Source organism: Mya arenaria, chromosome 6 (genome assembly GCF_026914265.1).
Source record: "Mya arenaria isolate MELC-2E11 chromosome 6, ASM2691426v1".
Classification (NCBI taxonomy): domain Eukaryota; kingdom Metazoa; phylum Mollusca; class Bivalvia; order Myida; family Myidae; genus Mya; species Mya arenaria.
In genome coordinates, this window is record NC_069127.1 from 529,923 (window position 1) to 544,417 (window position 14,495).

The 14,495-nt window shown below is 37.3% G+C and overlaps 1 protein-coding gene across 1 annotated transcript in view; it reads left to right on the top strand.

Moving 5' to 3' along the window:
- The window catches only part of LOC128236741 (pneumococcal serine-rich repeat protein-like), a 98,941-nt gene extending 88,173 nt beyond the window's left edge, over positions 1 to 10,768 (top strand). The window contains exons 12-13 of the mRNA XM_052951825.1: positions 10,172 to 10,284; positions 10,402 to 10,768. Coding sequence (XP_052807785.1) covers positions 10,172 to 10,284; positions 10,402 to 10,651 — 363 coding nt within the window. The 3' untranslated portion in view covers positions 10,652 to 10,768. The remainder of the gene's footprint in view (positions 1 to 10,171; positions 10,285 to 10,401) is intronic.
- Positions 10,769 to 14,495: the final 3,727 nt, after the last annotated feature.

Here is a 14,495-nt window from a genome sequence, read left to right on the forward strand (position 1 = left end):
ATAGATATGTTAAGTCTAACGTAAATTTTATTTTAAAAACACAGATGTTGATGAATGCGACGGTGGAAATCCATGTGGTCAGAATGCGGATTGCACCAACACATTTGGGTTTTATAACTGCAGTTGTCGACCAGGATATCCGCAAGGAAACCCTTTCCATGGATGTTATAGTGAGTGTTATTTGTGATACAAATACAGTAAATATCATTTAAATAAAATAAAATTAAAGACTTAATCCTTTCTGTATAGTTCACTACAAAAGTTTACGGTTTTGTACAATAATGAGGGGTTTAAATGTTGTATAATAATTTACATGGCTGGGGTATTACGAATGAAAGTTCAATATATCCTTCGACAGCGTTCACCTGAGTCATATTGTTAGCATTAAAGATATATTGGATCCGAAAAAGACGGTTGTTTCGAAGCACAAAATACATGTATGAAAATTGCAGTCTCTGTTTTTTGACAGCTACATATCAATGTCCCTTAGCACTGAGTTAATCGGAATTACATTTACAAGAGAAGAAGACAGTTAATTCAAGGAAACATAACTCAATGTATATACATTCATTTGAAATAGGCCAACATGACACGTGTCAAATTCATAGAATTAAATAGCTTACGTATACAAATAAAAAATTGTGTTTAAACAAGTATATTTGTATCAAAATAGCAACTGTATATATAAATAATATATATTAATACACATCATATATAATAAATGAATTAAACTATAAACTAGTATATTTGTATCATAAAAAACAACAGTATCTATAGAATTCGATAAACATATTATAAATGACACATGACTTATGCACTTTGTCTTATATATGATATCCATGCTCTGAATAACTAAACGAATTTAATGTTAAATGTTAAATAATGTTATACTAACTTAAACTTCTTGCAATATAACTTACATAATGCATAATTCCGTGATGATTTTGAAATATTTTGCCTTAACTATTCTGTCAACATAATACAATAACATAACCATGCTAAATACTGCGAATGCACCATCTTTCTGGAATTACAAACATGACTAACCTTAATGTCTTTGTCCCATTCTCACCCCACGAAAAGGCCAAAACGAAAAATTTGCAGGGTAAAGCTTTGTCGATATTAGTATTGTTTTGGGTATCAAATTTAATGCATGACTGTAGTTTAGCAACATTTCAAAAAGATGAAAGCACGCATATTTTCTTCTCACAAGATATCTGTACTTGAACATATTTTTCCTTATTTCAAATGCATTAAATATATACAGCTAAACTAATATGTGATGTTTGCATTTTCAGACATTTTCAGACATAAAAACTGTCTTAAACATGCTTGGTCTCTTCCTATAATATTTCTTAATGTATTTACATCGTATGTTTTGTACAAAAGACTTCCAAATAACACTAGGTGGTACTCATCTTCTAACTAATTGCATGCTCTACATAAGCGATCATCTCTAGGAATGTTTGTCCATCTTCCGGTCTTAACTGAGAGCCGGTGTGATGATAGTCGTAATTTAGTTAATGCTTTTTTATATTTATTAATGTTAACATTCTTCAAATATGCCTGAAACTCAAAATGTGCAATCACATAAAAAGACGCTCTGGATGAGTGCTCTTATCTGTTGTAACATTTTTTGGTAAAGATATCCTTAACTCGACGCTGATACATGTGTTTGTATTGCCAACCCCATGGACAATCCAGACTTCATGAAAACCATTATTATACAACATGTTTTTATCATTTACTGCCCGTTTGTTTTTTCTATCGTTAAGGTCCTGTACTGCTCACATTTAACTCAAAGGCCGAGATAGATGGTGTCCGCGGAGACAACGAGATACTCCCTCCTGTAAACATCCCCGGTGGCAGGTTCCCCTACCTCGGACAATACTTTGATCTTTTCAGGGTATCCTTCTCGCCAATCCAGATCTTTATCTCAATTTATTCAGTTATAGTATAACTCTTAGCATTACGTTTCAATTGCACACAAGTCTCTTAAACACGGTTAATGTCCGCCCTACAGTATTTGTTCTGTTGTGCTTATGGCTTTCGAAATCACAATTTTATTTATTTTTAATTCTGAGAATCAAGCAAGGGTAGTCATTTTGCTCTTTTACCCGACAACACAAACGTTTAGCTGCCTTTTATTAGCTCATTTAAGATACATAATTTACATGAATGTGATGTTGTTTTTCCAGCCAAGTTCAAACGGATTTCTAGCACTTAACTATCCACCGCTATATGAAGCCTACGGCGCGGAGAATTCTACACTGTGGGCCCGATATGTCGATAATCACGTGGTAATTGCCCCTCTCTGGACAAACCTCGACTCAAGGAATATTACCGGCGCAGGTGTATGGGTCCATGTGTTTTCCAACAGCACTGGAAATAGGAGTGACATCCTCAAAATACAAGAGCATGTTCGGAAATATCCAAACAACAGCGAGTTCAATGCGAGCGTCGCATTTGCCGTGACTTGGAAACATGTCACCATACATTCACCATTCATGCCCGGATACAAACTCTACGAGCACCAGGTTTGTATTTTCCCGACATTTATAATCCTGATCCTGATATTGATTTACAAATACATTATAAGGCGATTACGGCGGGGACATCAGTTTTCATGAACGATAAGGACATGCTCCGTCACTTTCGGGACAAGTTCGGAAAGTGTTGCCGCCATTTAAACTATATGATCATCAGTTCAAAAGCAAGTATAATTGCATGCATATACATACATGAAAAGTCGTGCGTTAGTGTTTTGCTACAGATTATATATTTGAATTCCATGCAGTAACCTGGGTGCCATGGCAATGAGAAAGCAAGTCTTAAAATATCGTTGTGTCCAATACCATTAAGCCGGGAGCTAAGATAATCATAAGTGCTTCATATAACAGGCGTGTGTATGGATATGCATGTATTCACCTATCGAACCAAATCCAACAGTTCTCTGATAATGTACAATGATACAACTCAATACATTTACACGCTTATGTTTGGAAAGTTTTAGGTCAAGTTGGCATTTTCACTTAAAACTCCAATGCTGTTAATCCAATTCAATTCACAATTCACACAGTTGTTAAGGACAATCAAACAATTAGGTTCGATGCAGACGATTGTGGTAACGGACGGACTGTACACATACCTACTCTTTTAATATCGGTGTTTTCAGAACCTGTCGATGCAGACGATTGTGGTAACGGACGGACTGTACACATACCTACTCTTTTAATATCGGTGTTTTCAGAACCTGTCGATGCAGGCGATTGTGGTAACGGACAGGCTGTACACATACCTACTCTTTTAATGTCGGTGTTTTCAGAACCTGTCGATGCAGGCGATTGTGGTAACGGACGGCCTGTACACATACCTACTCTTTTAATGTCGGTGTTTTCAGAACCTGTCTATGCAGGCGATTGTGTTAACGGACGGACTGTACACATATCTACTCTTTTAATGTCGGTGTTTTCAGAACCTGTCCATGCAGGCGATTGTGGTTACTGACGGCCTGTACACATACCTTCTATTCAACTACGATCAGGAGGAGTTCAGCATCAAACCCGACAGATACACGCCAGTAGCCGCCGGATACACTTTCCCTGGAGACTTTACCGGCAAGATTCTCGCTAACAGATCCAATTTCAACGACCTTAAGACAGGTTCAAACTTAGGTCAGAAACATTTTGAACTTAATAATTATGTTAGCTTAAGCATTTTCTTTCCTATTTTCTGCTCATCAATTTTGTCAAAACAGTGAACCAGTATGTGTAAACCACGTGATAAATTGCGTCATAAATGCTACGTCGGAAGGCAATATTTTGATTTGAAAAAAGACTTTAAACAAAGATATCTTCACTATTTCTTTACCTGAAACATAGCAGAGTCTACGCAGCTTACGAGCCCTGCCTTAGATCTTTTACCAGATTTTGATTAAGAGTTTAGTTTCTTTAAACACTTCGACAAACCTTTTCGCATACGGCCATCATACGGAGCACTGTCAAAACATTATTTTGGAAACAGGTTTGTCGAAGTGTTTGATGAAACAAATGACATTATCAAGTTTCGGAAATAAAACAAATGCGGGGCTCTTTAAACGGCATAGACTGCCCTTTGTTTCATTTAAAATGGTATTGTTAAAGAAAAATTATCTTTGATTTAAGACTTGATTTTATGCAAAATGTTGCCTTCCGACGTAGCATAAATTTATCACGTGGTATACACACACTGTGAATTGCACAGTTGGATAGTTAGAATGAGGACATTATTAACAAAACACTAGTTACTTTGGTCAGGCACTGATTTACCATACATTCACTGGCTTTCTTTATCCAAGTGATATTATAAGGTGACATATCGTCTGCCTTTTTTGTGTGTAAATCATTGCCATCGTTGTAACGCGATTAGGCAACGGTAGTGCGTTTACTTTGCTTGTGTTGTTCAGATGATGTAATAAAGTGGCGGAGCACCTGTCACCAGAGTCATTTATTTACTTGCGTTTTTCGATTAATGTAGTTAAGCGACGGAACATCTGTCACCAGAGTATATAATTTGCTTGCGTTTTTCGAGTGATGTAGTTAAGTGACGGAGCATCTGACACCAGAGTTATTAATTCGCTTGCCTTTTTCGGGTAATGTAGTTAAGCGACGGAGCATCTGTAACCAGAGTCCTTTATTTACTTGCATTTTTCAGGTAATGTAGTTTAGAGACGGAGCATCTATCTCACCCTTGGGGAAATCGAGATATTCAAGATGGCCAAAAAGTTTTACCAAAATCAACAAATGACTTACTTTTGTATCAATGCTTTGATTCTTGTGTTATGGTTTCTGAATATAAAACGATGAATTCTAAGATATTTCACACCATATTAAGGCCACTATGGCGTCCAAAATGGGCGCCAAAACAAAACAAATCTGTCTTATGTCATATTTTGTTGCAAATACTAGTATCTTGTATTGTTTTAATATTAACAATACATGTGTGCAATAGCTACCTTAAATATTATTATTTAGTCACATTTTTACTAAGATGGCGTCCAAAATGGCCGCCATAACAATTTTAAATGAACACAGAGTAAATAAAACGTTCACAACTGTTAACGTATGTATAAAAAATCTATGGCATTTTTCTTCATTTAAATTGACAGTATTTAATATGGTATGAATTGATATATTTGTCACATAGCCCAACTGGTTAAGCGTAGTTAGAGCTTATTGTTTTTCAACAGTTTTATTTGACAGTTGCAAAACATTGTACAAGACATCAGCGCATGGTTGTAACGACATCGAAGAGTGTTGCATGGACTGTGACTCACAAGAACACTTTATCATTTTAAGAACATTACAACGGACGACATCACTGCAATAATCTCATTATTGTCTATATTTCTACTTGAGAAATTCCACCTAGAAGTTCTTCTGACATCATACGTATGGCTCGTATATTTTATGGAAACTTTTTTCCCGATAACATCTTTAAAACCCAACCGAATGTAGATTCCAAAATTTCTACAAAACCGCTCCCTTCCATTTGAGTTCCCACGCTTCCTACACAACTCATAAGCGTATGCACTCCCCCCCCCCACCCAAACGTAGAAAAACATCGGTGTACGGATCTGGCTTTGACCATATGATATTTAGTGTTACTCTGTTCAGTTGTAAATCTCCCGTACATACTGTGTACTCTTGACCGCACCTGGTGGCAATAAGCTAGGGTTGTTTTAAAGCTGCTTTTATAGTACCTGGATCAGATGGAGATTTTCAATAAGTGACTATAAGTATATACTGCTTTGTTGTTGTCTTCTTGTATGCTTTGCTCGTCTTGTTTACTTTGCTCTTTCTTCTACTACCTTCAAGGGCATTTCTTTCTTTAATGATGCTTCAACTGGCACGTCAGCCTTCTTTGGTACGTTATAATGTTCGTTGATTCATAATCAATTGGGTTTGTCATTTTACTCTTGTCAACACGTCGTATCACGTTGCCATCGTATCCATTATTTTCTTCGGAAGTAGGTTGTGTCACAAGCAATGCAAGAGATAGTTGTTGATAATTTCCCATTTTGTTCAGATATTCCCGCATCAAAATTATCCACAACCATCTAAACTAATTCATCTGAGCAATCTGATATTCCCTGAAGAGTATGGTTACAGTAGCTGCCACTGCTGCTGATTGTTTTGTATCGCAATACCTCCTCATAGGTAAAGGTAACCCCAAAGCTGTTCATTTGGTTTACTAGTGCCTTTGGATTTCGCATTATAACACCATAACACTCCAATCTGAAGTGGAGTTGGAAAATTGGTCAAAATACTGTCACGATGCTTCCAATCAGATATGCTGCCAGAGCGTCATAGAGTTTCGTAGATACTTAGGATAAAAGTTTCATTACCGTTGGACTCAAATGATTTTCAATTGTTTGTTTCTGCAAACGTCGTACTCGATATCTTTGCTTGCGCGATGTTTTACCTCTTTTAATTGCTATATCTATATCTGATTAATCGTTGTCGTTGACAACTTTCAACAATGCCGGGGTGCTTCCTTTAAATACGACTATACATGCAAAACCAGGGGCTATTAAAACTAGCAGATCGTCATCAAATCGTTCAATCAACAAAGCTATAATATGTCTTTGGGGCAGTATAACACCTCCTTCAGCCTTCTACTTTTTAAAGAGTTCAATTGTAGTCAACACAGTAGAAGGATTCTCTAACATCAACCCACAAAGATATTCAAATGCCTAATCAACATATGTCTTCATTGACAGGCCCTGTAGACGAACTTGATTAAGCAGAGTTAAAAAAAATTGGGTGACATAAATTTAGCCTTAAAGTCTACATGATATATTGTTTAAATCAGCAAATTATATAAGTAATCATTGTAAAGCATAGAACTTTAATAAACGGCTTTCCCTCTTGAAAGAAACTGTAAACAAAAGCAAATAAAACTTATTATTTTTTATCATTTTACAATATTTCCGTGGCCATATTGGACGCCATATTGGTCCTGTTATTGCTGAATTTGTTATATATGTAATATATGAAATAATGCGTCAAGTAATTATTATCTAAATTTGTCTTAAAAAATGCCTTTTTATACAGGTGTGTACAAAATTTATTAAATTGATGTATTCGGACGGCCATCAAGATTGTTATGGCGGCCGTTTTGGAAAACCATCTTGGTAAATATGTGACTATATATTATAATTTGCAATAGATATTGCACATAATTATGTTTTGTAAATATTAAAACAATCCAAAATGATGAATATTTGCAACAAAATATAACGAATTAGACAGTATTGTTTTGTTGTGGCGGGCATATTGGTGCCATGGTGGCCTAAATATGGGGTTGAGTATTTTAAAATTTATTGTTTTATATTCAGAAACCACAAGAGTATTTGATTTGCATTAGAATCAAATCATGGACACGAAAGCAAAAGTCAATTGTTGATTTTGGTAAAATTCTGAATATCTCGATTTACCCAATGAAGGCGCAAGGCCATCAAACGGATTTCATAACTAGGAGGTCTAAACTACTTAAAAAGCTAAAAACATTTTCTAGATACTCCGATGCAAGGTTCAGCCAAAAACAGCCATTTGGCTGCTGGACTATATATAATAAAGCCACGGCCCACCTGTCACCAGAGTATTTCATTCGTTTGCTTTATGGGGTAATGTAGTTAAGCGACGGAGCACCTGTCACCAGAAGTATTAGTTTGCATGCGTTTTCGGGTAATGAAATTAAGGTGGAACGCGACTATGAATTTTTTTTCGAATTACTGTCTGAAAATTGGTATACGAATAGAAGAGCATATGCCCAATTAGGGACTGTTTTTACTTTTTCAATATTCGGAACGGTTTTGAAACTATGACTCCTCAAAATATACCACTGACGTCAATTTTGAGACGTCTCTCATATTTTTGCGTTCCAGCTACAATAACCGATAGTTTCACCAATTCTTCGTTTACCGCTAAGAAATTTAAACCTCAAGTGCGTCTTGTAAAAACGTTCACGCTCATATATTTTTCTTTCTATTGTTTTACGTTATTTATTTAAAATTCGTCTTAAACGTCATTTTTCGCGGGAAAAAACGGCGACGTGTTTTGCTGAAAAAAGTGCGCCTTTCTTTAATTCTTGAAAAAACTGCTCGTTTAATTTTTGATTTTTTTAAATATATGTATTCAATGTTTTATTACAAATCGCCTGATATAAAAAAAAAAGGATACCTCACCGACTTCGTTTTTGCGAAAAGTAAAAACAGTCCCAAACTGGGCATATGCTCTTCTATTCGTATACCAATTTTCAGACAGTAACTCGAAAAAAATTCATAGTCGCGTTCCACCTTAAGCGGCGGAGCCGCATGTCATTTCAGTATTTATTTTGCTTGTGTTTTTCAGGTAATGTAGTTAAGCGGCGGAGCATTTTTCACAAGAGTAATTAATTTGCATACGTTTTTCGGGTAATGTAGACAAGCGATGGAGACACCTGTCACCAGAGTTATTAATTTGCTTGCGTTTTTCGAATTATGTAGTTAAGCAGCAGAGCATCTGTCAGCATCGTATTTAATTTGCTTTCGTTTTTCAGGTACTGAAGTTAGGCGACCGGGCACCTTTCACCAGTCAATTTAATTTGCTGGCGTTTTTCGGGGACTGTAGTAAAGTGATGGGGCCCGTGTCACCAATGTATTTAATTTGCTTGCGTCGTTCGAATAATGTAGTAAAGCGACGGGGCATATGTCGCTTGTGTTTTTAAGTTGCTTTCGTTTTATCAGGTAATCTGAGACTCGTGATAATTGTGTCTACATGTGTATTAACTTTGTTTGGTTTTTCAAGTAAAGTGACCCGGCATCTGTCATCTCATGCGTCCAATGTCTTGCGTTTTTCAGGTAATATAGTAAAGCAATTCGATATAGCATTCAAATAGAATGAATAATAATCGGGACGAAGCCTCGACCTTTACCAATCGACAGTTCTCGAACGATTGCCTGCTCATTCGATCGCAGTTTTAATGTATATCAAGCCTGTGTGTTGTCAAATTTGCTTGCCCTTTGTTCAAGTATTGTAGTATGAGCAGCCCGGTGCGTGTTTACACGTGCATGTGTGTGCATTTGTAAGGTTTATACTGTAGCAAAGTGCTCCAGTATTCACTTTTCTTGCGTTGTGGATTAATGAAGGTCAACTAACCGAACACAGGTTTTTTGTCTGTTAACCCGGTATGTAGAAAAGCGACTAGGTACATCATGTTTTCTTGTTTGCTTAATATGCTTGCATTTTCAAAGTACATGTAATGTAGTTAAGCAGGTATATCGCTTCCATGTTCCATCTTCCATTTGCGTTTTCAGTGCAATGTTGTTAAGCGATCCGACCCGGGGGTCCTGTACATTTACTCCGTTTGAGATTTCAGGGTTATGTAGTTAAGCGACACGCCCCGTTTTTTCCTGTACATTTAGCCTGATTGCGTTTCCTTTCAGGTAATCTGACGGGCCAGTGGGTCCACAACGTAACCAAAATTACTCAGAATATGTGGGATGAAGTGAGATGCCGAAAGTTTCACGAAAACGAGGCGCTCCGGAATTGGACGCGGGAACAGCAGGTCAACGCCTACCCCTGTCCCTGCTATGAGCAAGACATGAAAGAGGTTGGGCTCTCCGGAATCTTACTTTGTTTTGTGTGTTAGTGTTAATCAAAGGGGCATTCAGGGGCGTAGCTAGGCCTAAAAAAACTTGTAGCCCCGATGGTTCTATGTGAGTTTGGGGACTTTTATATGTGCTTTACACACACTTAATTATATTTGCAATGATTCCAATAAAATCAAGCAATACACTGTGTACGTAATTTAATAAACACCAACCTTTACTTAAAATAAAACAAACTTTTGAGTTGTTCAAAGTGTTTGAGCAGCTTTTAGTTTTTATTGCATCTTTGGGTTATTTAAATTTTGTCATTTTTAAAAAAAAAGTTGTAGGCCCCGGCATATAAGGCCTATATGTAGCTACGCCACTGGCATATTTTATTTCGTTTACCTTTTTGTTTTCTTCTTAGTTCGTATATATGTAATATACATATACATACATCTTCTAGATTGCCACTATGAAAAAAATCGTTGAGAAAATTGCAAGCTTTCTGAGACTGATTAATGAAGCACGACTGCTACATTGACATCTATTTCAATCCAGGACTACACGTTCAAACAGAACAACTCCATACACCCAAACATTGACCAGTATACCAACTGCTACGAGTCGTGGTTCTTCAATCCATATGAGATCAGGCAACGGTGCTGCTACAGGTAAACATCTTGGAAATCTAAATAACATTTGATCATCTCATATTTTCATATTTGATGAGTTATATGTTGCTTTAAGTAACATGCGCGTATGTATGCATGTAAACATTGGTTTTCCAGGTTTGGTGCGCTCGCTTCCAAATATCCAGGCGGTATAGGGGCCGAGTACCAGAACAAAACACTAAACGATGTTTTGGAGACCGGTTTTCGGCAGTGCTGCTCTGCAACGAACAGCCGGCGGTACTGTCACCTCTACTATGACATCAACCCGCCGGACGACTGCTCCAGTTGGTCCCCCGACGACGAGCCGACGGACGGTGTTGTCGGGAAGACAATAAAAACAGTGACTTCCTTCTTGGGCTTTGATTAGAAAATATACTTTGCCACTGTCACTCTGCCATTGTTTATGATTCATTGTATGCAAATTATTGTGTAAATAGTTGCCCGTTTGACATAACCTTCTGGGCCATTGTGATTGCGTTACCAGATCCATAATAATCAGGTTGACAAGTTGAAAGGATTTAAATATGGAGACCTGTATGCAACCAGAATATCATTTAATTTACAAGCAACAAGCAACATGTAAGAGAAAGGTGATATGTGGAGAACCCGGGTCAGAAATACCCAACATAAGAACGGATCAATACCAAAACAGCCGGTTTCAAAAAGGTCCACTTTTTAAAAAACCCAAATCTTCCGTTTAAATTTATATTTATGATAGAGGCACCTTGATACTAAATACATACTGCTGCAACAGAGGCAATATAGAATGGTGTACATGTACAAGTGGCCAGGAGTTCTTTTTCCACTAAACGTTGAAAAGCTCTCTGTGGACACGATGAGGTATGTATGCCGTACATAGAAATGACGTCACTCATAACGTACATGTACATCAATAACCAGGCCCAAATATCACAAATATACACAGGTCAAATCTCAATAGTTTGCTCTTTTAAAAAACATATTTTCTCCTAGAATGTGACATTTTTGTCAATATGTGAAGGACGACTAGCTCGAAGGCAAACAATGCGCAAAGGTGTAATTCTTAAAGATTGAGTTGTGCTCAATTAAATTTTTGCTGTAGAGTATTTTTTCTTCAGAATTTTGACCAAAGTTTTTGATTAGCATATTCATGGCATGCGCTTTGAAAAGGTTAAACAAATACAGATGTTGAATAACTGTTGATTGTATGTGGTAAAGTTAGATTGAGACTGAGATTTGACTTGAGTGATATTGTGACATTAACTATTCGATCTGCTTTCAAACCAAACTCGGTTTGTGAAAAGAAAACGGTCACTGCCTTGAGAAAGGATTATAATGTGGTTAAGCTAAAGAAAACGGTCACTGCTTGAGAAAGAATTAAATGTGGTTAAAACTAAAGAAACCGGTCATTGCCTTGAGAAAGGATTATAATGTGATTAAAGCCAAAGAAAACGGTCATTGCATTGAGAAAGGATTATAATGTGGTTAAAGCCAAAGAAAACGGTCACTGCCTTGAGAAAGGATTATAATGTGGTTAAAGCCAAAGTAACCGGTCACTGCATTGAGAAAGGATTATAATGTGGTTAAAGCCAAAGAAAACGGTCACTGCCTTGAGAAAGGATTATAATGTGGTTAAAGCCAAAGTAACCGGTCATTGCCTTGAGAAAGGATTATAATGTGGTTAAAGCCAAAGAAAACGGTCACTGCCTTGAGAAAGGATTATAATGTGGTTAAAGCCAAAGAAAACGGTCACTGCCTTGAGAAAGGATTATAATGTGGTTAAAGCCAAAGTAACCGGTCACTGCCGTGAGAAAGGATTATAATGTGGTTAAAGTCAAAGAAACCGGTCACTGCCTTGAGAAAGGATTATAATGTGGTTAAAGCCAAAGTAACCGGTCACTGCCTTGAGAAAGGATTATAATGTGGTTAAAGCCAAAGTAACCGGTTATGCCTTGAGAAAGGATTATAGTGTGGTTAAAACCAAAGAAACCGGTCACAAGTCTTTGCTTATCAAAGTTGAGAATATGTACGTACACAATGAAACCAAGTTTGTTAGAAAATGGAACAATGATTAACTAAAACGATATGGCAGGGTAATGAACTTGTGTGATACAGTATGCCTATAAACATAGTAACCAGGTTTGGTAAAGATTGCCTAACAAATGCTTAAGACAAGGACAAGGTCAGTTTGGCCGAACATTTAAGTGAAATGGCTCGTTATTATCATACTCGTCTGAGATAGTATGCTAGACAACTGAGGATGGGCATGTACGAAGTTACAGAAAGGACAAAGTCAATAAAACGAATGAAACCCAATTCAGGATTGACTGAAACAAACTGGGTGGGTTGTCATATTAATGGATGATATTGTATGCATATAAACAACACTACCAAGTTAAGAAACGATTGCAGAAGGAAATACCTAGTTAGACAGTGGACAAGGATAACCTTGGTCCACTGTTGACGACAACAGGTTAAAACCAAAATTGTAAAATATTGAACAGGGAAGCTAGGAGCCGATATTGTCTTTAGAAACTAAAGCACAACAGCTCGGTAGTGCTTTTTATAGTTCAGCCCAATGCATATACTATATCAATATTACCGAATACATAAGTATTTCGCAAGAAAGTTCATTAGCTAAAATACTTTTAATAAAAATTATTCACATTTCCAGAGGCGGTAAACCCAGAGAGGTTAGTTGCAAAGGTAAGTTGCAAAAGTAAAGTGTACAGGTAAGGTGTAATGGTATGGTGCAAAGGTAAGATGGATATGTTAGGTGCAAAGGTAAGATAGATATGTAAGGTGCAAAGGTAAGATGGATATGTTAGCTGCAAAGGTAAGATGGATATGTAAGGTGCAAAGGTAAGATGGACATGTAAGGTGCAAAGGTAAGATGGATGTGTAAGATGGATGTGTAAGGTGCAAAGGTAAGATGGACATGTTAGGTGCAAAGGTAAGATGGACATGTTAGGTGCAAAGGTAAGATGGACATGTTAGGTGCAAAGGTAAGATGGACATGTAAGGTGCAAAGGTAAGATGGACATGTTAGGTGCAAAGGTAAGATGGACATGTAAGGTGCAAAGGTAAGATGGACATGTTAGGTGCAAAGGTAAGATGGACATGTAAGGTGCAAAGGTAAGATGGATATGTAAGGTGCAAAGGTAAGAAGGACATGTAAGGTGCAAAGGTAAGATGGACATGTAAGGTGCAAAGGTAAGATGGACATGTTAGGTGCAAAGGTAAGATGGACATGTTAGGTGCAAAGGTAAGATGGACATGTAAGGTGCAAAGGTACGATGGACGTGTAAGGTGCAAAGGTAAGATGGACATGTAAGGTGCAAAGGTAAGATGGACATGTAAGGTGCAATGGTAAGATGGACATGTAAGGTGCAAAGGTAAGATGGACATGTAAGGTGCAAAGGTAAGATGGACATGTTAGGTGCAAAGGTAAGATGGACATGTAAGGTGCAATGGTAAGATGGACATGTAAGGTGCAAAGGTAAGATGGACGTGTAAGGTGCAAAGGTAAGATGGACATGTAAGGTGCAATGGTAAGATGGACATGTAAGGTGCAAAGGTAAGATGGACATGTAAGGTGCAAAGGTAAGATGGACATGTAAGGTGCAAAGGTAAGATGGACATGTAAGGTGCAAAGGTAAGATGGACATGTAAGGTACAAAGGTAAGATGGACATGTAAGGTGCAAAGGTAAGATGGACATGTAAGGTGCAAAGGTAAGATGGACATGTAAGGTGCAAAGGTAAGATGGACATGTAAGGTGCAAAGGTAAGATGGACATGTAAGGTGCAAAGGTAAGATGGACATGTAAGGTGCAAAGGTAAGATGGACATGTAAGGTGCAAAGGTAAGATGGACATGTAAGGTGCAAAGGTAAGATGGACATGTAAGGTGCAAAGGTAAGATGGACATGTTAGGTGCAAAGGTAAGATGGACATGTAAGGTGCAAAGGTAAGATGGACATGTAAGGTGCAAAGGTAAGATGGACATGTTAGGTGCAAAGGTAAGATGGACATGTAAGGTGCAAAGGTAAGATGGACATGTAAGGTACAAAGGTAAGATGGACATGTAAGGTGCAAAGGTAAGATGGACATGTAACGTGCAAAGGTAAGATGGAAAGGTAAGATGGAAAGTTGCAAAGATAAATAACTAAGAGGTGATTATTTAAGGGGAACAAAGGTAATGTACAAATGTAAGGTGATAAGGTAGGGGAAAA